At 44.1% G+C, this 24,495-nt stretch overlaps 2 protein-coding genes across 3 annotated transcripts in view; one reads left to right on the top strand and one right to left on the bottom strand.

Annotated features, from left to right (window-relative positions):
- Positions 1 to 23,624, bottom strand: part of cwc27 (CWC27 spliceosome associated cyclophilin) — a 273,662-nt gene extending 250,038 nt beyond the window's left edge. The window contains exon 1 of one of the 2 annotated variants that reach the window (XM_043689551.1): positions 23,234 to 23,624. In XM_043689551.1, coding sequence (XP_043545486.1) covers positions 23,234 to 23,275 — 42 coding nt within the window. In that variant the 5' untranslated portion in view covers positions 23,276 to 23,624. The remainder of the gene's footprint in view (positions 1 to 23,233) is intronic. The other variant, XM_043689542.1, reaches the window with a different exon arrangement.
- A 20-nt stretch (positions 23,625 to 23,644) lies between these two features.
- Positions 23,645 to 24,495, top strand: part of srek1ip1 (SREK1-interacting protein 1) — a 25,452-nt gene continuing 24,601 nt past the window's right edge. Inside the window, exon 1 of the mRNA XM_043689562.1 lies at positions 23,645 to 23,746. Within this exon, the coding sequence (XP_043545497.1) occupies positions 23,734 to 23,746 (13 nt within the window). The 5' untranslated portion in view covers positions 23,645 to 23,733. The remainder of the gene's footprint in view (positions 23,747 to 24,495) is intronic.

Below are 24,495 nucleotides of genomic sequence, written 5' to 3'. Positions count from 1 at the left end.
TCTGCTGATCATCATGGCCACTTTAAACTACAGAGGAACCTCGATTATCCGAATACCAATTATCCGAAAATCAGATTATCCGAAGGAGGTCTCAAGGTCCTGACAGAAACATTACATCAAAGACGTGCGTCCAACACTGATCGCCGTCTTTTGTTTACAGTGAGTAAAAGTGCTGCCAAGAACAGTCCTGGACTGATGGAAGCGCAGGCACCGTCTCTAAATTACTGACCTCTTTCTCTCTCTTCCCACACTTTCCCTGGAGTTCTACAGAAGGGTGCACCCTAAACCCCCCTTCCCCAGATAATCTGTCCAACATTGTCCTGTACAGGGCAAAGGTGGCACCTGTCAAAAACTTGCAGTAAAATGGTGTGTGTGTGTGTGCGCGCTCTATTTGGAGACTCACCCTCCAAAAGGCAGTTGTTGGTGTCTAGTCTGGCTGCCCCGAAGTGGGGGCAGGGGCGCATGGGGGTGGGAGGTTGCAGGGGGTAGGGGTGGTGTTGGGGGATGAGTGAGGGGCAGTGTTGGACAGGACTGGAGGAAGGACGGGAGCGGGGACTCGCGCACACTGTGCTGCTGCCTAGTCTCGTGAACGGGGAGCAGACTTAATAGAAAACTCTGAGCCCCAGAGCAAAGGCATTGAATCAATTAACTGAATGAAATAGTGCCCACCCATCTCGTTCGGATAACTGAGTTTCCTCTGTATTCCCATCTGCCTACACTCAGTCCAAAACCCTGTATATCCCTGTCTGTTCATGAGTGTGTCTTAATGCCTCTTAAATTTAACTCATATATTTGCTTCTACCACCTCACCTGCCACTGTGTTCCAGGCCCTGGTGTAAAAGACTTTCCTCACACATCTCCTTTAAACCTTTTCCCTCTCACCTTAAACTTATACCCCCTATGCTCCTTGACATACGAACGACCCCGTTCATGAACAAATTGGTTTACGAACAGGATTGTACGTAAAACTTTGCTTCAACGTACGTACAAAATTCAAGGTACGAACGAAGGTACGAACGCAAAAAGCCCGTGTGCGACTACATGGTTTCATTGTTCTGCTTCGCCATGCGCTTGTTGAACGCAAAAGCTCTCGGGCCCTACGTGATCTCATTCAGTTCATCTTTGGCGCGTGCGCTGTGAACAGCCATCCAAGCATTCTTACGCTATCCGAGCAATGGGAAAAATTGATTCAGTTCGCGAACTTTGCGGTCGGCGAACAGGGTCCCAAAACGGATTAAGTTTGTAAGTCGAGGCGCTACTGTACATACGCTCAAGAAGGAGCAGGGAGAGGGGGAGGGGGAAGGACTAAACAATAGATGGAGATTGAACCAAGAGAGAGAAAAACAGTTGGGCAAACACAGGAATGGATAAAGGTCAGCCTCGGAAAATGAATATATTGCTAATTGGGACCATTAATGGCTGAGAATGCGCTATTTGTGGTAGCAACCCTCTTGATGACAAGGCCTCATGTTTGGGAGTTAGGGTAAGGACGTTGGAGAAGGTGCTCAGGCTCTAAATGATTGAACTCGATATTGAATCCACCAGTAGGTTGCATTGAACTTCGCTAGAGCACAAATATCACATAGATTAGTCACTTCCTATTGTAGATACCTGTCCATTAACCCTTGAATCGATATTGACACAAAAAAGATTAACTTTCCTGTTGGCTAACAGCTCCTAATGAATTATGGCCACTTGAATAATGTGTTGGTATACTTGCACTCATATAAACCCACAATAAAGCTATTGATTCTGTGATTGCAGCTGGGCATCAAATTCAAAGTTTATCACTGATTATCCAACAGCATTCACTTTTGGAGAAGTTCGAATATAGTTACTCCATTAGTGAAGTTTGCTACACTAAGCAAATGTCACTACTACCAGAAGAGAAATAGCATAGTGGAAAAAAATTAATACAGAAATATTTTTGCCACTCTACGTAATTCAAGACATACAGCAAACTGAAACGTTAGTATCCCCAAATGGAGTCATAATGGACTTGAAACAGTATTTTTTTCTATTCATTCATGAGATGGGCATTGTTGGCTAGGCCAGTATTTATTGCCCATCCCTAATTGCCGAGAGGGCAGTTAGGAGTCAACCACATTGCTTTGGGTCTGGAGTCACATGTAGGCCAGATCAGATAAGGATAGCAGTTTCTGTCTAAAGGGCATTAGTTAACCACATGTATTTTTTCCCCCGACAATCAACAATGGATTCATGGTCATGATTCTACTTCTATTTCCAGATCTTTTATTGAATTCAAGTTCCACTATCTGCCATGGCGGGATTCAAATCCAAGTCAATGGATTAACAGTCCAGTGATAATACTGATGAAGGGCTGATGACGATGAAGGGCTTTTGCCCGAAACGTCAATTTCGCTGCTCCCCGGGTGCTGCCTAAACTGCTGTGCTCTTCCAGCACCACTAATCCAGAATCTGGTTTCCAGCGTCTGCAGTCATTGTTTTCACCCCATCTGGCCAGCAACTTCCCAGATTTCACTTCCTCTGCTTCTTGCTCCACAGATGCTGCCAAACTGAGATTGATTAGAAATATCTCTCTTTTTTAAAAAGTGCAGGAAGTTAGGGAAGTCTAAGGAAGTAGTCCAGGGTGACGGTGGGGCAGAGAACTACAATAATAAATAATCAAAAATTCAGGATCATGTTGTTCAGCATTTCCATTCAACCAGCAAACCACAATACACAGATGTTATGTTATCAGACTAATACAGAGGCCCGTACTAATTATTTAAAGATATGAATGCAAATCCTGCCACAGCACCTGGGGAATTTAAATAACTTCATTACATACATTCAGAAAAAAGAAGTATGCTTCAATTCAAACTTAAGTTGAAATTTTCATTCTTGGGTGGAGTGTTATAGAAGTCAAACAAGGCAACCTTGAAATAAGTGCAAAGGTTATTGGGTGTGTAAGCAGACTGGGTGAAAGGCCTACCTTGGTGCTCCAACACTATGTTAAAGCTTTTAGAGTCAGAATCATACAGCACAGAAACAGATCTTTCAGACCACACTGACCATATTCCCAAAATAAACTAGTCCACCTGCCTGTTCCTGGCCCATTTCCCTCCAAACGTTTCCTACTCATGCACTTACCCAAATGTTTTTTTAAATGTTGCAATTGTATTCACATCATAGAGTCATACAGCACGGAAACAGACCCTTCAATCCAAACTGTCCACGCCAACCCATGTTCCCAAACTAAATTAGTCCCACCTGGCTGCATGTGGCCTATCTGCCACCAAACATTTCCTATTCATGAACATATCCATATTTTTTGTTTAAACATTGTAATTGTATCTGCATCTACCACTTCCTCTGGCACTTCAGTCCCCACACTAACCATTATGTTTAAATAAAAGTTGCCTCTCATATCCTTTTTAAATCTTTCTCCACTCACCTTAAAAATATGTCCTATAGTTTTGAACTCCTCTAACCTAGGGAAAGTGCTCTTGGTGCTCTTATCTATGCCCCTCATGATTTTATATGATCACCCCTCAACCTCCTACACTCCAGTGAAAGAGGTCCCAACTTATCTGAAGAAGGGCTTATGCCCGAAACGTCGATTCTCCTGTTCCCTGGATGCTGCCTGACCTGCTGCGCTTTTCCAGCAACACATTTTCAGCTCTTATCTCCAGCATCTGCAGTCCTCACTTTCTCCTCCCAACTTATCTAGCCTATTATATAACTCAAACCTTCCATTCCAGGCAAAATCCTGGTAAATCTTTTCTGAACCCTCTCCAATTCAGTGATATCCTTCCTAATACAGGGCAACCAGAACTGCATACAGAAAAGATCTCATCAATGTCATGTACAAACTCAATGTGACATCCCAACTCCTAAGATCTGAGCAATGAAGGGAAGCATGCTTAACTTCTTAAACACCAAAGTTCTTAACCACTATGCCTACTTGATGCAAATTTCAAAGAATTATGAACCCAAGCCCCTAGGTCTCTCATGCACCATGTCCTATAATTAATTGTATAAGTCCTGCCCTTGTTTGTTTTACCAACATGCAATACCTTGCATTTATCCAAATTAAACTCCATCGGCCACTCCTCAGCTGATTGACCTAACAAATCAAAATCTCTTTAAAGAAAAACAATTTTTAAAAATTCCTCCAGCTCTCACTCCCTTTCATGCCTCCATGAGATAATGGCTCCACATCCTCCATGGCCTCCATATACTCTTGCCAACCTACAACCACTCCCGCTTAATAGCCCCTTTGTCAACCTATGACAATCAGGCTGGGAAGAGAGATCTTTATTGACTTTCTGTTCATCACCTACAGCTCTTCACTCACTCCGACAGTGGGAGCTGCCAGCACAGCAGCATTGTCACAGGACTAGTAATCCAGGGGGGGGAAGAGAGAGTCTGGGATGAGAGAGTGGGGGGACAGACAGGAGAGGGGAGGAAGAGGACGGGTGGGGGGGTGGGGAGGGAGAGGGCAGAGAGAGGTGGGTGGCGAGACAGTGGTCGAGACGGGGGAACTCATTGCCACTAAAGGCTGTGGAAGTCAAGTCAACAGAGTCAGAGTCATACAACACAGAAACAGACCATTCGGTCCAACTTGTCCATGCCAATCAAGTTTCCCAAATTAAATGAGTCCCACTTGCCTCTGTTTGGCCCATATCACTCTACATCTTTCCTCCTCATGTACCTGTCAAAGTGTCTTTTAAATCTTATAACAGTATCTGCATCTACCATTTCCTCTGGCAATTCATTCACATACAAACCACCCTGTGTGGAAAAAAAGTTGCCCTTTTGGTCCCTTTTAAATCTTTCTCCTCTTACCTTAAAAAGTATGCTTTCTAGTTCTGAACTCCGTTATCCCAGGGAAAAGATTTTGACCTTCATCTTATCTATACTCTTATTTTATAAACCTCTATAAAGCTTACCCCTTAACCTCCCATTTAGTTTATTTTGGGAGGGGGCATGGGCTGAGGAGGTGGAAGAGAAATGTTGAAGGTAAATGAACATGGAAAGCCTGGAGACACTCAACAGAGCTAGATGCTTTTGTGGATAGAGTTAACATTGAGACCAATATGCCTCTTCTCCAGAAGAAACTGATGTTTCTCTCTGAACAAATGTCTTCATTTCAGAACTCCAGCTTCTGCCATACTTTGCTATTATTTTAGACTGAAGGTAAAGTCTGTTTATATTTTATATAAAAGTCACAATGTTATCCTCATCTCCATGCCTTAATGCATTGACAATAAGGATGTGTATTTATATATTAGTCCATTTAACACAGTTCACAAGCATCCCAAGCCATGTCACAAACAAGAATGCAACATCAAACCATATCAGAACATGAAATCAAATATATTAAAACGAGGTCAGATCTGATGGAAAAGAGAGCGAGAGAGAAGCAGGGAGCGAGAGAGAGAGAGATGCAGGGAGCGAGAAAGAGAGAGAGAGAGACGCAGGGAGAGGGAAAGAAAGGGAGAAAGAAAGAAAGGGAGAAAGAAAGAAAGGGAGAAAGAAAGAAAGGGAGAAAGAAAGAGAGAGAGAAAGCGAGAAAGAGAGAGAGAAAGAAAGAAAGAAAGAAAGAAAGAAAGAAAGAAAGAAAGAAAGAAAGAAAGAAAGAAAGAGAGAGAAAGAAAGAAAGAAAGAAAGAAAGAAAGAAAGAAAGAAAGAAAGAAAGAAAGAAAGAAAGAAAGAAAGAAAGAAAGAAAGAAAGAAAGAGAGAGAAAGAAAGAAAGAGAGAGAGAGAGAGAGAAAAAGAGAGTGCGCGACAGAGAGAGAGAAAATTCATGACGTTAGAGCTAAACATGATTGAGGGAAGCCAACCAACCCATCTAACTTATTCTGTTTAAAAAGAAAGAGTGCCAGGATCTCAGCAGAGTCAGTCTTCATTCATGCTATTATTTCCAGGAAACTAGTCTGGATGTTGGTTACCCTTTGTTCAAAAAAAACACACAAATTTATTTTCTATCAATTTGTACCCAAGCCTCCTTGCCCTATTTACTTGTTCTGGAGTGTTCTTTTTATTTAGTGGTAATTATCATTGTTGTAATTATCATTTTTTTAAAAAAGGGTTATGCAGTTGGGTCAAGAATGACTTGTTTCTCCTCCAGTTCAGTAGGTTCTTGGGAACATAGAAATACAGGACACAGAAGCACAAGTCTCTTTCAGTATCCTTTAACCTTCAATAGAATCATGGCTGATCTCATTGTGGCCTCAATTCCACTTGCTTTCCATCATCTGCAATTCCACTGTCGGTACAAAATCTGTCACACTCAGCCATAAATAAACCCAAAGACCCAACTCCCAATGCCTTCAGGGAACAGCATCACACAAACTAACAACCCTTTGAGAGTCTTTAAGACAGAGATGGATAAGTTCTTGATTCATAAGGGGATCATGGGGAGAAGACAGGTTTGAGAAGCATATCAGCCACGATCGAATGGTAAAACATACCCATGGGTCAAATGGCCTAATTCTGCTCCTAGATTTATGGGCCACCAAAAGAATCCTGGTCAATATCGGGATTCAACTCTATTTTCTCAACACGTCTCATGTTTTAAATGAACATTGAGAGATGCAAAAAGCAAAGGCATATTTTTTGCAAGGTTTGTAGCTCAGGTTGAGGTTTAGGGTGTAGCTTTGCTCGCTGAGTTGTAGGTTTGATATCCAGACGTTTCATTACCTGGCTAGGTAACATCATCAGTGGCGACCTCTAGTGAAGCGAAGCTGTTGTCTCCTGCTTTCTATTTATAGGTTTATCCTGGATGGGGTTCCTGGGGTTTGTGGTGATGTTATTTCCTGTTCGTTTTCTGAGGGGTTGATAGATGGTATCTAGATCTATGTATTTGTTTATGGCGTTGTGGTTGGAGTGCCAGGCCTCTAGGAATTCTCTGGTATGTCTTTGCTTAGCCTGTCCCAGGATAGATGTGTTGTCCCAGTCGAATTGGTGTTTTTATTTTCATCCGTGTGTAGGGCTAGGAGGGAGAGAGGGTTGTGTCGTTTTGTGGCTAGCTGGTGTTCGTGTATCCTGATGGCTAACTTTCTTCCTGTTTGTCCTACGTAGTGTTTGTGGCAGTCCTTGCATGGAATTCTGTACATGACATTGGTTTTGTCCATGGGTTGTACTGGGTCTTTTAAGTTTGTTAGTTTTTGTTTGAGTGTGTTGGTGGGTTTGTACGCTACTAGGATTCTGAGGGGTCTTAGTAGTCTGGCTGTCATTTCTGAAATGTCTTTGATGTATGGTAAGGTGGTTAGGGGTTCTGGCTGTGTTTGGTCAGCTTGTCGTGGTTTGTTGTTGAGGAATCTGCGGATTGTATTTTTTTGAGTATCCGTTCTTCTCGAGTACGTTGTATAGGTGGTTCTCCTCTGTTTTCTGAAGTTCGTCTGTGCTGCAGTGTGTGGTGGCTCGTTGGAATAGTGTTCTGATACAGCTTAGTTTGTGTGTGTTGGGATGGTTGGTGGTGTAGTTAAGTATATGGTCAGTGTTTGTCGGTTTTCTGTATACGCAGGTTTGTAATTCTCCGCTGTCCTTTCTTTCGACTGTGACGTCCAGGAATGCGAGTTTGTTGTCGGTTTCTTCCTCCTTGGTGAACTTTATGCCTGTGAGGGGGTTGTTGATGATGTTAAATGTCTCTTCTATCTTGTTTTCGTTTTGTGATGACAAAGGTGTCATCAACGTAGTGGACCCAGATTTTTGGTTTGATGGTTGGTAGGGCTGTTTGTTCTAGTCTTTGCATTACTGCTTCTGCTATGAATCCTGATAGCGGAGAACCCATGGGTGTGCAGTTGGTTTGTTTGTAGATTATGTTGTTGAAGGTGAAGTGGGTGGTGAGGCACAGATCCACTAGCTTCATGATGTTTTCGTCAAAAAAGACAAAAACATCGTTATATTACCTGCAGACAAGGGTCGGCTCACAGTCATCCTGAACAGAAGGGACTGCATAGAGAAAGCCAATGCACTACTCGCAGACACCAACACCTACCAACAGGTGGCACAAGGCTCGACCCCACAACTAGGAAACAAAATTACATATCACCTAAGAAAATTACACAATTCTGGACAATTAAACAAGGCAGAATTCCAAAAAATGCAACCAGACGGGACCAACAATTCTACGGACTACAAAGAATCCATAAACCAGGAGCCCCCCTCAGACCCATAGTCTCACTACCCGGAACACCAACTTACAGACTGGCCAAAGAACTACACGCAAGACTGAAATACCTAGTAGAAGAGTCACAGCACTCCATCCACTTCACCCAGGAATTCCTAAAAATCATCAAAAACACCAAGATAAAGGAAGACGAAGCAATGATTCATTCAACGTAACAGCACTGTTCACCTCCATCAACATCGACCTGGCAAAGGAAACACTTCTCACACTTTTAGAAGAGACCATCACACACACCCCAACCACCATCAATCACATTACCAACGAAAATATCATGAAGCATCATCATTTGGATGAAACCCTAAACCCAGATACTGTCCACCTGTTCTGGTGTGCAAAGATCACAGGGAGAGTGTAGTGATTGTAACGAGGTCAGCCAGGTGGACCTCATAGAATGAGTTCCCAGATTAACAGCCCCAATCAGGGAGCCCCGGCTGACAGATTAAAACAAAGAGTGTGATCACACAACATTGCCCTTTGATGTGAAGGGCAGTGTTTGTCACTGGCCACCCGGGTGTTTTCCTATCTTCCTGGTGATGGAATTTGAATAAAGATTCGTGGACTTTGTGTCTTTCACTGTGTATCACACCTGCATACACACACACCATGGGTGCTGGGGAAAAAATAAGCACTACCGCACTTAGGTGGTAGTGTGGGGATTTAAAAAAAAAACAGGGGGTCACACCTGCACACACAAAAAAAACAGGAGAAGAAGAAAAAAAAACAAAGAGTGTGATCACACAGCATTGCCCTTTGATGTGAAGGGCACTGCTTGTCACTGGCCACTTGGGTGTTTTCCTACCTTCCTGGTGGTGGAAATTGAATAAAGATTCGTACACCTTGTGTCTCTCACTGTGTCTCACACGTACACCATGGGTGCTGGGGAAGAAAAAAAGAAAAAAAAAACAGAAGTGTGGTGGGCGGCACAGTGGCACAGTGGTTAGCACTGCTGCCTCACAAAAAAAAACAAAAAAAAATGGAGATAAGTTTAAAAAAAATAAAACAAAGAGTGGCTGCACCCTGGAGCTGTTCAGGGAGAGGTGGGCACCACAGACAGTGGAGTGTTTTATTTCCCCCTCCAACTGTATTTTGATTTAACCTCTGCCTTCCCCTTCACATTTTGATTATACAAATTGTTGAGAATGGCACTGCTTGCCACTGGCTACTCTGGTGTTGGAATATAAATAAAGATTTACACACTTGTTGTTCTTTACTGTGTCCGACACCTGCTCACATGCGACATGGGTGCTGGGGAAAAATAAGCACTACCGCTGTTAGGCGATAGTGTGAGGAAAAATAAAGGAGTGTCAGACATCCTGTTTACTCTGAGAGCTAGCTCTGAGGAAGCTGGATCAATGGTGAAGGACTTTCCATTTTGTGTTAGGGAGGAGACTGACCTCTGTGTTATCTGGATCACACAGTCAGTGTGTTACCACTGTGAAAAAAAAAGAGCAGCTGACAGATTAAAAGAGGAGTGGCAGATGGCTGAGGGAGCTGGACCAGTGTCAAGAAACTTTCCCACATGTTAAAAAAAAAGAGTAAGTTGGTGAAGGGATACCAGCCTCTGTGGAGTTATTTCAGTGTTAACGAGAGCTGGATTTTCAACAAATGGTAAACCGCATTCTGTAGCTGGACAAATACCTAATTGCATAGAAGATTCATATGCTAAGTTGCAGGGAAGCTGTCCTTCATGAAACTGGACATGAGCCATGTGTACTTGCAATTGTGGTTAGATGAGGATCCCCAGATGTACATTATAATAAATACCTATGGGGGTTTGTACCAATATACAAGACTGCTATTTTAGGATAGTCAGTCAGTGCAATTTTTCAACAGACAATGAAGAACATTTTGTAAGGTCTATCCCAGGTCACCATTTATCTAGATGATGTGCTAATAACAGGGAAGACCAATAAGGAGCACTTCAAGAACTCATAGCCCTTACATGTTTCTCCCAGGCGGATGTACACCTTTGAAGGGAAAAATGTGTGTCCTTGGTATCCCAAGTGACCTACTTGGGCTACACGGTCAATAAGGTCGGGTTACATCCACTGGACGTGAGGGCGATCAAAGCTGCCCCAACTCCACGTCTCTACTGGAGCCTAGGTCTTTCCGTAATAGTTTGCCAGCCTGAGGAAAGTTCCTACATAGCCTGGTCTCTATCCTGGCACCTGTGCAACAACTCTTAAAGGGTTGGCCTTTCAAATGGTTGTGTAGCCAAGTCATAGCTTTCAGGGAAGTGAAGAAACAGCCAACATTCTCTAAAGGTGTTGGAACCCTTTACATCCCAAGATAGTGGCAAAGTAGGACGCTTCTGCCGGACCATGTCCACTCTGCCCGTTCTTCTTTTCTTCTCTCCCCACCACCGCTGACAACTCTGGCCTCAAATGTAGACATGAGGAGAGGCCTCTCAGCTAGATGTGGCATGCAGGCTCCCAGCCTGACTTAATGGCCTCCCGTGATGGCTTCCCTGCAAGGCGGGGTAGCCACTAACACACGCCACCCACTCCCACCCCACTGCCCTCCACCCCTCCCCCCCAGCGTGGCACCCTCTCGGCCCAGTCGTGTGACAGTCTGGGGTGATCACCCAGCCTCATGATCCTCAAGTTGAAGCCTGGCACTGTCTGGAGCCAGGGCGGACTGGAGACTAAGTGCCAGCATGGTATGGGTTGGAAGACCACAGTTTGTGGACTTTTGTTTCTGCGATGCTGGACATTTCATTTCTCCATTTTCCAAGATTGTGTAACTTAAGAAGCTGTACCTAGGTACTTTGTACCTAAGATGGCGTTATAAGTGGCGATACATAAACTATTCACTGTCATCACTGAGTACATGTGACAATAAAACTAATTAATTCATTCACAGTAAAATCTCAAGCGAGATGTAGAATCGACATGCCTCGCAGTATGGCACCAGGGTAGTATTAGCTTATAGGTAGTGCAATGGAGAGGAACGCCCAATAGTGTATGCAACCAGAACTTTGCGTGATGCACAGCATAAATATGCCCAGATAGTGAAGGAAGGTTTGGAGGTCATATTTGGAGTCAGGACGTTCCACCAATACCTTTATGACATAAAATTTTAATAATATCAGACCACAAATCCCAACTAAGTCTACTTAAAGAAGACAAGGCAATGCCGCACATAGCTTCAGGCCAAATTCAACAATAAGCTCTAAAATAAGTGCATATAACTACTATGTGGAATACTATCCAGGAGACCCAAGTAGTGAATGCGGATGCATTGAGCTGTTTCCCACTGGCAGATACATCACCGGTGGTATCGCCACAGGAAGAGTCGTAATGATTTTAAATTTTCTGGATGCTCTCCCAGTCAGAGTTGACATCAGACTTTGAACGCAGAAGAATCCAGTCCTGACAAAACTGGGGGTATTGAGGGAAGCCAAAGAGTCATCATAACCAGAACTGAAATTATTTTGAACCCGGAGAAATCAGATTACAGGACAGGATGGCAGGTTATTACAGGGAGCAAGAGTGATGGTCCCGAGCAAAGGTTGGCGCCAGACTCTGAACTCTATCAGGATCATCCAGAGGTCTTGAAGATTGTTGGTGCGAAGTTACGTCTGGTGGCCAGGACTGCATAATTGACACTGCCGCACCAATGGGGCTATGTGCCAACAAAAGACAAAAATTACCACCAGTAGCTCCCGCATATTTATGGCAATGGCTAGGTAAATCCTGGTCTCAGTTACATGTCAACTATGCAGGTCCTTTCATGGGCTTAATGTTTTTAGTCATTGTAGACACCCATTCAAAGTGGTTGGACGTACATGGAATTTATTTGTCAAACATGGTAGAGATGATAAAGAGCCTATGCGCATCTTTTGCAATACACTGATTCACAAAAGTGTTGGTCACAGATAATGGGCCATTGTTTACCAGCAGGGAATTTGAGTGTTTCTTAAAGTCGCATGTGATTCGACATTTAAGGACAACTCCATATCATCCATTATCCAACAGACTGGAAGAAAGATCAGTCCAAACTTTGAAAGCAGGTTTGAAGAAACAGCCTATAGCTTTGCTGTACCAAACTGTCCCAGTTCCTATTTGATTATAGGACCACCTTTCATGCAACTTTAGGGATAACTCTAGCAGATTTGGCAATGGAATAATAGCTAAAACTACGATAAAAGCTATCGAGCTGACAGTTCAAGGAAAGCGAGATTAAGTATTGAGGAAGAAAAGAATGGCGATCATATCAATTATGGAGTGAGATGTAACATGACAGCCAGCATAACACAGTTGGGCATAATGGCCTATTTATTGCTGTTCATTCTGTGTAACCATGTATGCAAATTTTGGTGAGAACATAGTTTTCAATACTCAGTTTATGAAACACTCAACATGTAATTTTCTACCTTCTTAGCTATTTACCTTATTAAACCTTCAAAGCAGGAAGGCAATGATATTATTGCTAGATTATTAATCCAGAAACTCAACTAATTTTCTGGGCACCAAGGTTCGAATCCCACCATGGCAGATGGTGGAATTTTAAGTCAATTTTTTAAAACCTGGAATTGAGAATCTACTAACGACCATGAAAGCATTGTCTGAAAAACTCATCTAGCATCTAATGTCCTTCAAGGAAGGAAATCTGCCATCCTCACCAGGTCTGGACTATATGTGACTGCAGACCCACAGCAATGTAGTTGACTCTAAATTACCCTCTGAAATGGCCTAGCAAGCCATTCAGTTGTATCAATCACTACAAAGTCTCAAAGAAATGAAACCAGATGGATCATCTGGTATCAACCTGGTCACTGAAAAACCAACGGCAGAAACAGCCCTGTCAAACCTGCAAAGTCCTCCTCACTAACATCCACGGATTAATGCCAAAATCTGGAAAGCTGTCCCACAGAATAGTTAAGCAACAGCTTGACAATGTCCCAGACACGACCATCAATATCCCTGGATGTGTCCTGGCCCACAGCAGGACAGACCCAGTAGAGGTGGCAGCACAGTGGTACATTGTCCGAGGGGAGTTGCCGTGCGCATCCTCTACACTGACTCTGGATCCCATGAAGTCTCAAATCTTCAGGTTAAACATCCTGCTGATTACCATATTGCATCCTCCACTGGCTGATGAATCGGTACTCTGACATTTTGAGCACTAAGGATAACAAGAGCACAAAATCTGGGGGTTTTCAATGTCCAGCACCAATAGTAGCTCAGCAGCAACACAACTGATCACACTATAGTTGTTAGATTGCAACATTTGGTGAGGGAACCAACAAGAGGAAAAAAACATACTTGACCTCATCTTTACCAATCTGCCAGCTACATCTGTCCATGACAGTATTGGTGAGAGTGACCACAGTACCGTCCTTGTGCAGATAAAGCTCCGCCTTCACAAAGAGAACACCCTGCAATATGCTATGTGGCACGAGCACCATTCCAAATGGGATAAACATCAAACAGATTGAGCAACTCAAGATTAGACATCCATGAAGCACTGTGGGCCATCAACAACAGCAGAACTGTACTCAGCATATTCTGCAACCTCATGACCTAGCTTATTCCTCATTCAACCATTTCCAGCAAGCCAGGGGATCAACCTTATTCAATGGAGAGTACTGGACGGTATGCCAGGAGCAGCATTAGGCATAACTGAAAGTGAGGTATATTATGGACAAAACCAGACCCGCCTCAAAGTATTTTAAGATGGTAGCCTAAACCCTAACTGTTTCTTATTTTAAAGACAGATGTAAAGTGGGGTGTTCCCATGTGATGCAACTGGTCAAACCACTCAACACTCAATTGTGTTAAGAAAAACATAACTTATTTAAAGACTATAGTTAAATATAAACAAAAGAAAGAGGAATTTAGAATAACTTAACTATTGGACAACTTAACCGAAAAATAGACACAGAGTATCTATTTCAATATAGCAACATCCCATTAACATACCTTGGCAAAATGGTAGATTCATACACAGATTTTTACATGCAGTTTCCCAGTCCAGGAAGGAACAAAGAGATTTCAGAGAAAGTCACAGTTAGGAATCATTTTACTCAAGCTTGCAACCCTTCTGGGACCCAAACAGCTTCCACTTCAACAGCCAAAAAAAACTAGAAAACCTGATCTAGGAGAACTGGCTTCTCCCCTTCCATTGTTATATCTGTTCTAAACAAAAAACCTAAAGGCCTCCTCTGATTGTTGACTTAGACAGTTCCCCTTAGCCACTTCAGCATCTCTGCCTTTACAATCTCTCTTCAAAAAAACTCAGGACAAAATAACCTTTTTAAAGTGACATCATCATCACGGGTGTCAGCCTGGTAGCTTACGACTTGTATGCCAAAAAGAATAAGTGGCAAGTGACAGACAGAGCTAAGTGATTCCACAGCCAATGGATCAGATCCATCTCTGTAACTCTGCCAAACATTGTCTGCTATCATTCGTGACTATCCACCAACTTGCTGGGGGAGGCAGCTCCACGTACATCCCCATCCTCAATGATGGAAACAACCAGCACATCCATGCAAAGATAAAATTTGAAGCATTCACTGCAATTTTCAGCCAAAGCGCCAAGTGGATGATTTATCTCAGCCTCCTCCTGTGGTTCCGAGCACTACAGCACCAGTCTTAAACCAATTCGATTCACTCCATGTGATATCAAGAAACAATTGGAGACACCGGATGCTGCAAAGGCTATGAGCGCTGATAATGAACTCCAGAACTTGCCACTCCCAGAGCCAAACTCTTTCAATACAGTGTCAACACTGGTATAAACGCAACATGAAAAATTGCTCAGATATGTCCTGTACAAAAAAAAAGCAGGACAAATCCAACCCAGCCAATTATTGCTCCATCAGTCTACTCTCAATCAGCAGTAAAGTGATGGAAGGTGTCATTGACAGTGCTATTGAACAACACTTGCTCAATGACACCCAGTTCAGGTTCCACCAGGTAAAAACAAGGACTGCAGATGCTGGAAACCACAGTCTAGATTAGAGTGGTGCTGGAAAAGCACAACAAGTCAGGCAGCATCCGAGGAGCAGGTTCCACCAGGGCTACTCAGCTCCTGACATAATTACAGATTTGGTTCAATAACAGACAGAGGACAGAGTGACATTCCTGAATTGAATTAAATTGAATTTATTGTCAGATGTACAGAGACAGTGTAAAGCTTTGTCTTGCGAGCAATACAGGTAGTTCACACAGTTAAGTAGCATAGATAAATAAATAATAGGTAAACAGCAGCAAAAACAAAAATACAGGTACAGATGAATGTTAAGAACTAGAGTTCATTCAGTATTCTAACAACACTAGGGCAAAACCTGTTACAAAACCAGCTGGTGCATGTGTTCAGGCTTCTGTACCTTCTCTCCAATGGTAGAGGTTGTCGAAAAACATTGCCAGGATGGGATGGATCTCTGAGAATGCTGATGGCCTTTCCTTCACAGTGGACTTGGCAGATGGATTCTATAGATGGAAAGTTGATCTCTGTGATTGTCTGGGTTGAGTTCACCACTCTCTGTAACCATCTTGAATGGTACAGTCGCCATACCAGGTAGTGATACATCCAGACAGAGTGCTCTCAATGGCGCACCTATAAAAGATCGCATGGGTATTTGCCATCATGCCAAATCTCCTCAGCTGCCTGAGGAAGAGATATTGTTGGGGCTTTGTAACCAGTGCATCCACATGAAGAGTCCAAGAAAGCTTGTTGTGGATGACCACTCCAGAAGCTTGACACTCTCCACTCATTCCACCTCTGTGTTGTTAATGTGTAGGGGGCATGAGTAACATCCCACTGAAAGTCAATAATGAGTTCCTTGGGTTTTGCCAGCATTGAGAACTAGGTTGTTTTCAGTGACCATTTTTTCCAGATCTTCCACCTCCTGTCTGTCGTCTGTTTCGTTGCCACCCGAGATTCAACCAACTATAGTGGTGTCACCAGCAAACTTGTAAATGGCATTAGTCTGGTATTTGGCGATGCAGTCATGTGTATAGAGTGAGTACAGTAGGGGTCTGAGTACACACCCTTGGGTGGCTCCAGTGTTGAGTGTTCGTGTGGATGAAATACTGTTCCCAATCTTTACTGATTGTGACCGGTGGATCAGGAAACTGAGGATCCAGTTGCAGAGAGTGGGGCTTAGTCCAAGATTACTAAGTTTAGTAATCAATCAGTCTCAAGAGGATAATAGTGTTGAAGGCTGAATTGTAGTCAATGAGTAGGATTCTTACGTAGCTGTTCTTGGTGTCAAGATGTTCTAGGGAGGAGTGAAGGGCAAGTGATATGGCATCTGACATGGAGCTGCTGGTCCAATAGGCAAATTGGAGTGAGTCAAGAGTAGTGGGGAGGCTGGAGTTGATTAATGCCATGACCAGCCTTTCAAAGCACTTCTTGACCACTGAAGTTAGGGCTACTGGACGGTAGTTATTGAGACATGCCGCATGAGCTTTCTTGATGTTGGCCCTCTTGAAACAGACAAGCAGAGTGGCCTGCTGCTGGGAGGTTGAAATATCCGAGGAGACTTCTGCCAGTTGATCTGCGCAAGCTCTGAGTGCACGGCCTGGTACGCAGAGGTGTAACTTCTTGCCGAAATCCTGCTCAAAGCGAGCATAGAAGATGTTGAGATGACCTGGGAGGCATAATGTCTGCTTTCTTGCACTGTCACTTTTTAGAACTGGTGATGTCATTCAGTCCTTGCCATATTTGTCGGGTGTCTGTCTGGGTCTCTAGTTTGGATCGATATTGGTCCTTGGGTGTCTTAATGGCTCTGCGAAGGTCATACCTGGATTCTTTATATTTGAGTGGGTCTCCTGATCTGAAGGCCTCACGTCTGGTTTTTAGCAAGTTCTGTATAACCTGATTCATCCAGGGCTTCCTCAGTCTGCAGTCCTCCACACACTTGCTGATAAAGTCTGTGACGGTGGTAGCATATTCATCCAAGGTATCTGCAGACTGTTTGAACATGGCCTAATCAGATGATTCCAGACAGCACCAGAGTTGATCCTCTGCCTCCTCCAACCAGCACTGGACCTGCACCCACGCAGGGGGTCCCGTGCTTGTGCTTTTGCCTGTAAGCCAGGAGAAGAAACACAGCATTTTGGTTGGAGCTCCCGAAATGAGGTGGGGGATGGAGTGGCAGGCATCATTCACAGTGGTGTAGCAGTGGTCTAAAATGTTCAGGCCCTTGGTGGGACAGGTAATGTTCTGGTAGTATTTGGGAAACACCTTCCTTAGATTGGCTTGATTGAAGTCGCCAGTTACAATAAACAAGGCCTCGGGATGTTCCGTCTCCAGGGCATTAGTGGTAGAGTACAGCACATCCAGAGCTTCCTCAACCTTTGCTTGTGGCGGTATGTACGCAACAGTTAGTATAGCAGCAGTAAATTCCCATGGTAGATAGAAGGGGCGGCACTAGATGGTGAGGAATTCAAGGTTTGGGGAGCAATGGCTGCCCAGGGTTGCAATGTCTGTGCTGCATGAGCTTTCTTGATGTTGGCCCTCTTGAACTTGTTGATTAAACCCCTCCACCCTTTCTCTTAGAAAAGCCATCAGCCTGAAGTGCGCAGTTGGAACAGATGGGTTGAGCCAGGTTTCTGTGAAGCAGAGTGAGCAGCAGTCCCGCAGTTCACGCTGGAAGCTGAGCCATGATCTGAGTTTGTCCATTTTGTTCTCCAGAGATTGTACATTTGCAAGGGGTAAGCCAGGAAGGAGGGGTCTTGAAACTACGTAGTCTCAGTCTTACAAGCAAGCCGGCACGCTTATCCCACTTCCTCACAGGTTTCTTAGATTTGAGTGGTCCGGTGGAGTGGATTGTGACTGCTTCCAGTTAGGTGATCTGTCCTAGGAGCCTGTAGAGCAGGTAGGTTGCAATTCAGTGTACTTTTGCAGGAGGTCTGCTTAGGACCCAGAGTAGCAGGTAATTTACTGTGTGTTTTTTTAACTGGTGGGAGTTTGTTTAGGACCCAGTGAAGAAGTTCCTGGTTTCAGTTGCTGCCGATTTGCTACTCCAGGTCCAGCCACATTTTTTGCAGAGGTGTTTGGGCTGCTCTCCAGGTAAGTTCTGATAGATTTATGTCAGGCAGGTGTCCTATGGGGCCAGGAGTGTTTCGTATCGGTCCTCCTTCCTGGGGCAGGTCTCTCAGGTCCCTCCATTTTCCAGCAGGCTCCAAGCCTGGGGCTCGCGTAGGCTGCCTCCGGCTGGCCTGGCCTTCTTCTAGGCTGGTCAGATGGGTCGTAGGCACCACGTGGTCTTGACATCAAGGCTGGATTTGACTGACAGTAGCATGAAGGAGCCCTAGCAAAACTGCAATCAATGGAAATCAAGGGACGAACTCACCACTGCTTGAAGTCATATCTGGCACACAGGACAATGGTCGTGGTTTTTGGAGGTCAGTCATCTCAGTTCCAGGACGTCTCTGCAGGAGTTCCTCAGGGTTGTATCCTAGGCCTGACCATCTTTAGCTCTTTCACCTTCCCTCCATCATAAGGTCAGATTTGGGGATGTTTGCCAACGACTGCACAATATTCAGCACCATTTGTGACTTCTCAGCAACTGAAGCAGCCTTTGTTCAAATGTAGCAAGATCTGGACAATGTCCAGGCTTTGGTTGACAATTGGCAAGTAACATTCAAGCTACATAAATGCACCATTACCTATAACCACTGCTGCTAAGGGCACTGCTTGTCACTGGCCACTTGGGTGTTTTCCTTGGGTGATGGAATACAAATAAAGTTTTCTGCACTCGATGTTTCTTCACTTTGTCCTAAACCTACATGCACATGACATGGGTGCTGGGGAGAAATAAGCACTCCTGCTGTTTGGCAGTAGGGCAGAGGTTTTAAAAAATATATACAATCAGGAGATTTAGAATCTCCTCAGTTGAGAACTGACTGTAGAAAAAAAAAAGAAAACAAAGGGAAAAAAAACAAGAGATCCATTGCCACTTGACATTAAACGGTGTTACCATCACTGAATCCCACACCATCAACATCCTGGGAGTTACCACTGACCAGAAACTCAACTGGACTGACCACATAAACACATTGGCTACAATAGCAGGTCAGAGGCTAGGTATAAAACTCATGATTAACTCATCTCTTGACTCCCCAAAGCCTGACCATCATCTATAAGGCACAAGTCAGGAGTGTGATGGAATACTCCACACTTGCCTGGATGTGTGCAGCCACAACGACACTCAGAGCTTGACAACATCCAGTTATGCTTTCCTTTATTAGTCAGAGCAGTAAGTATAGGAGTTGGGAGGTCATGTTGCAGCTGTACAGGACACTGGTTAGGCCACTTTTGGGATATTATGTGAAATTCTGGTCTCTCTCCTATAGGAAGGATGTTGTGAAACTTGAAAGTGATCAGAAAAGACTTACAAGGATGTTACTAGAGTTTGAAGAGTTTCAACTATAAGAAGAAGCTGAATAGGTTGGGGCAATTTTCCCTGGAGCGTCAGAGGCTTGGGGGGTGGGGGGGGGGGGGGTGACCTTATAGAGGTTTCCAAATTAAGAGGGGCATGGATAGGGGAAAGAGACAAGATCTTTTCCCTGGCATGGAGGAGTCCAGAACTAGATGGCACAGATTTAAGGCGAGAGGGAAAAGGTTTAAAAGAGACCTAAGAGACAATTTTTTCATGCAGAGGATGGTACATGTAAGGAATGAGCTGCCAGAGGGAGTGGTGGAGGCTGTTACAATTAGAACATTTAAAAGGTACCTCGATTGGTTGATGAATAGGAAGGATTTAGAGGGATATAGGCCAAGTGTTTGCAAATAGGACTAGATTAGTTTAGGATATCTAGTCGGAAAGGACAAGTTGGACCGAAGGGTCTGCTTCTGTGCTGTACATCTATGATAAGGCAGAGTCAAAAGGTGTGGTACTGGAAAAGCACTGCAGGTCAGGCAGTATCCAAGAAGCAAGATAGTCAATGTTTTGGCCATAAGCCCTTCATCAAGAATGTGGGGAGGGACCAAGGGGGCCGAGAAATAAATACGAGGGGGGTGGGCAGGGTTTGAAGGTGATAGGTGGATGCTTGTGTGGGGTGATGGTGGTAGGTCGAAGGGGAGGGTGGAACAGATAGTTGGACAGGGGAGAAGTTGAACAGGGCAGTCCTGAGGTGGAGGGTTGAATCTGGGATAAGCTGGCGGCAGTGGGGGGGTGAGGAAATTGGTGAAATCGACTTTGATGCTGTGTGGTTGCAGGGTCCCTAGGTGAAAGATGAGGCATTCTTCCTCCAAGCGACTGGGCGGTATGGTTGTTTGGTGCGTGTGTCCTGGAGATGTTCTCTGAAACATTTCACAAGTTGGTGTCCTGTCTCTCCAACGCAGAGGAGACCACATCGAGAGCAACGGACACAGTGGATGAGGTGTCTGAATGTGCAGGAAAATATCTGTTGGACCTGGAAGGACCCTTTGGGGCCTTGTATGGAGGTGAGGGGGGAGTTTAGGTGCAGGTTTTACACATCTTGAGGTGACAAGGGAAGGTGTTGAGAGTGGAGGCATGGACCTAACGAGGGCAGCGTTGAGGAAATGGTCTCTGCAGAATGCTACTGGGAGAGGGGAGGGAAATATGTCTCTGGTGTGGGGTCAGATTGTAACTGGTGGAAATGGCAGAGGATGAGATTGGTGGGGTGGAAGGTGAGGACGAGAGGGTTCTATCCTTGTTGCAGTTGGAGGGATTGGGTTCAAGGGTGGTGGTGCGGGAAGTGGAGGTGATGTGCTGGAGGGCATTCTTGACTGTGCGGGAGGAGAAATTCCAGTCCTGGAAGTAGGAGGCCATTTGGGATGTTCTGGAATGGAACTGCTCCTACTGGGAGCAGATGCAGTGGAGGAGGAAGAATTGGGAGTCAGGGATAGCGTTTTTCCAGGAGGCAGGGTAGGAGGAGGTGGGTTTCAAGTAGATGTCCACATTGATTCAGTCACTGAAAATGGTGATGGAGAGGTCCAGGAAGGGGAGAGAGGTGTCCAAGATGATCCAAGTGAACTTGAGGTCAGGGTGGATAGTGTTCATGAAGTTCATGAAGTGTTCAACCTCCTCATGGGAGCACGAGGTGGAGCCAATACAGTAATTTAAGACTAAGCAGCCCACATGATGGCACTACATCCACAAGCACCCACTCCCTCCACCACCAACATGCAGTGGCAGAAGTATGTACCATCTACAAGATGCAGTACTGAAATTCACCAAAGGTCCTCAGGCAATTCAAACCCAAAAACACTTCCATCTAGAAAGAAAAGGGCAGCAGATACATGGTAACACCTCTACTTTCAAAGTACCCTCCAAGCCATTCACCATCCTGACTTGGAAACATATTGCTGTTCCTTCATTGTCGATATGTCAAAATCCTGGAATTCTCTCTCTAACGGTATTGTGAATCCACCCATAGGAAGTGGACTGCAGCAGTTTAAAAAGGCAGCTGAGCATCACCTTCCCAAGGGCAACTAGGAACAGGCAATAAATGTTGGCCACACAGTGATGTCCACATCCCTTAAACAAATTTTAAAAATGCTTAATGGAGAGTTTTAAATGAGGTTAAACTTCTGACGTGAAAATAAACCAAGATTCTCTCTCTGCGACCAGTTTTCCAGTTCTATGGGAAATCTTTGCACATTAGAGAAGGACCAATCAGCTTCCAAGGACGCAGTAGCTGTTAAAGCCACTATACTTTAATTTTTTCATTTGTGGGACATGGATATCACTGGTGAGGCCGCTATTTATTACCCATCTCTACATCTACTCAGAGTCAACCACATTGCTGTGGGTCTATCACGTCAGGTAAGGATGGTAGATTTCCTTGCCTAAAGTACTTTAGTGAACCAGTTTTTTTCCCCAACATTTGCTCATGGTATCATAGTCATCATTAGACACTTAATCCCAGATTTTCATTGAATTTAAACTCCATCTGTTATTGGGTCTGTGGATTAACAATCTAGTGGTAATACCACTAGGCCATCATGTCCCCTTAAAGTTAAGATGCCTCACAAATAGATATGTCTGATTTTGTTTGACATCGTGAAAATCAATTAGAATAGAGGTTATCTCAGTTGTTACACTGCATTCTCACAACTAAGTCTCTCTGATTACCAAATACTCAATCACCCACCCTTCTAATCATCTCACCGCAGAAAAATTACACTGGTACTTCAATTAATACTGCACTGAGGTGGTACTGCACTGTCAAAGGTATCAACTTTTGGATGAGACTTTAAACTGATACTACCTCTAACAGAATATGAAAAATTCCACAGCATTTTTTTAAATATAAAGCAGAGGCATTCTTGCTATTAGCTTGGCTGTTATGTATCCCTCAAACAACATCACTAGAAGCAACTCATCTCACCTTTTTCCCAGATGTTATCTGTTCTGAAGATGGATAGCTGATCATGAAACGTTAATCCTGTTTCTCTCTCTACAGATGGTAACATGCCTTCTGAATTTCTCCAGCAATTTCTGTTTTTATCGTTAAAACGTGAGACCTGGTCATCACTTGGGAAAAAAAATGTAGGACACATGTCCTGCTCTCCAACAGTGACGCTACTGTACTCCAAAGGTACTTCATTATTTATCAATTAATTAGGACGCGGGAAAAGGCGCTATATGAATGCAAGTCTTTCCTATTCATCCATCCACTCACTCAAGCAGCAAAGTAACACGTACAGGGATAACTGATGTGAACGTTGTAAAACAATGACAAATGAAAAAAAAGTCAGAAAAAAACTTATTCTCATTAGATTAGATTAGATTAGATTAGATTACAGTATGGAAACAGGTCTTTCGGCCCAACAAGTCTACACCGACCCGCCAAAGCGCAACCCACCCATACCCCGTACCTAACACTACGGGCAATTTAGCATGGTCGATTCACCTAACCTGCACATCTTTGGACTGTGGGACATTCTGTCACCTTCGGAAGGGGTGGGGCTGTTTGTTTCTTAAGAAAGCTTAAAATGATGTGAGTACCTGAGCGTTTGAACGTGGCCTTTGGAAGAAACTCGCCCCATCGGTCAAAGGGGCTGGCTAATGAATTAATTTATAGGGATCACCCTTCACATGAAGACGCCAATGTAGTATATGTTTGTTGTGAAGATGTCTTTACCTTGCCACTGCTCGGGGGCTCCTGGATGTAAATGTTGCTCATGGCGCCCGCCGCTTTGGAACGTGAGCCCAGTTCAAAACGCGGCACGCGCTCGCGCTGTTCAACTCCCGCTGCTTACCGATCCCGAGAAGCTCACCACACCGAAACCAAAAAAAACAACACTCAAATACGTTATCTGTGAAGACAATTCACTTGCGTAGCTCCTCTAAAATCCTCCCCCGCCCCCATTCGCTGTGAAACGTTACAGCTTTCAAAATGTTCGCCTCTTGTCCGTCGGGCTCGCACAAAATTTGCCTCAGAAAACAAACGGCCAATGCCATAGACGCACTACAGAAATTAACTGTAGGGGAGGGTAGAGATAAATCTTGTACGATTTTTAAAAGGAAGTTAAAATCGGATGTTTCTTGTTATTGCAGCTGGTAGGAAGATATTAAGCGGTGCACCAGCTCAGCAAGTGTGCTTGGGAACTTCCTCGAAGTAGAAGCGAATGGAATTTCGCAATGGCTTTTTCAGGTGAATTATAATGATTTGGAACTTGTGCGTAGAGTTATTGCTTTTAAATCCCATTTCAGCAACATAAGGGTTCGAATATTTAAACTTTCGAAGTATTCCGAAGATCAGTTGGTGATAGGTCTGACTTCGTCAGAATCGTGTTTGGAAGGAGCTGCATATCACTACTGGCAAAACAAAAAGTGAAAAGGGTATTTTTCTTCAGATGCTGCCAGATCTGCTGTATTTATAGCACTTTCTTTTTATGTTTTAGATTTCTAGCATCCGCAGTTCTTTATTTTTATATCATTGAGAAATACGCATTCAGTCAAGAAATATATGACGAGTCATCAAACTTCTCTCAGCCCTCTACCCCTCCCCCCATGGAGAAGATTTCTTTGACCATGCTTAATGTGATGCAGCGAAGCTTCATGGCAAATGTTGAGAACCCCCAAGGCAACTCCTTCCTGACTGTATACCACTGTGCCGCCACCTCTTGTGGGTCTGTCGTTTTGACGTGACAGCACATACCTAGAGATAGTGTTTGTGGCGTCAGGGGCATTATAGCTATCATGTCAGCATACCTTACAGACAATTTCACTTTTAATTGGTTGACTGGACTGTAAGACTGGAGATGGAAATGTGTGCTGGAAAAGCACAGCAGGTCAGGCAGCATCTAGGGAACAGGAGAATCGACGTTTCGGGCATTAGCCCTTCTTCAGGAATGAGGAAAGTTTGTCCAACAGGCTAAGATAAAAGATAGGGAGGAGGGA

Source organism: Chiloscyllium plagiosum, chromosome 1, assembly GCF_004010195.1.
Source record: "Chiloscyllium plagiosum isolate BGI_BamShark_2017 chromosome 1, ASM401019v2, whole genome shotgun sequence".
NCBI classification, from domain to species: domain Eukaryota; kingdom Metazoa; phylum Chordata; class Chondrichthyes; order Orectolobiformes; family Hemiscylliidae; genus Chiloscyllium; species Chiloscyllium plagiosum.
The sequence above is the reverse complement of the archived record's forward strand: the minus strand, read 5'-3'. Positions and strand labels throughout refer to the sequence as shown.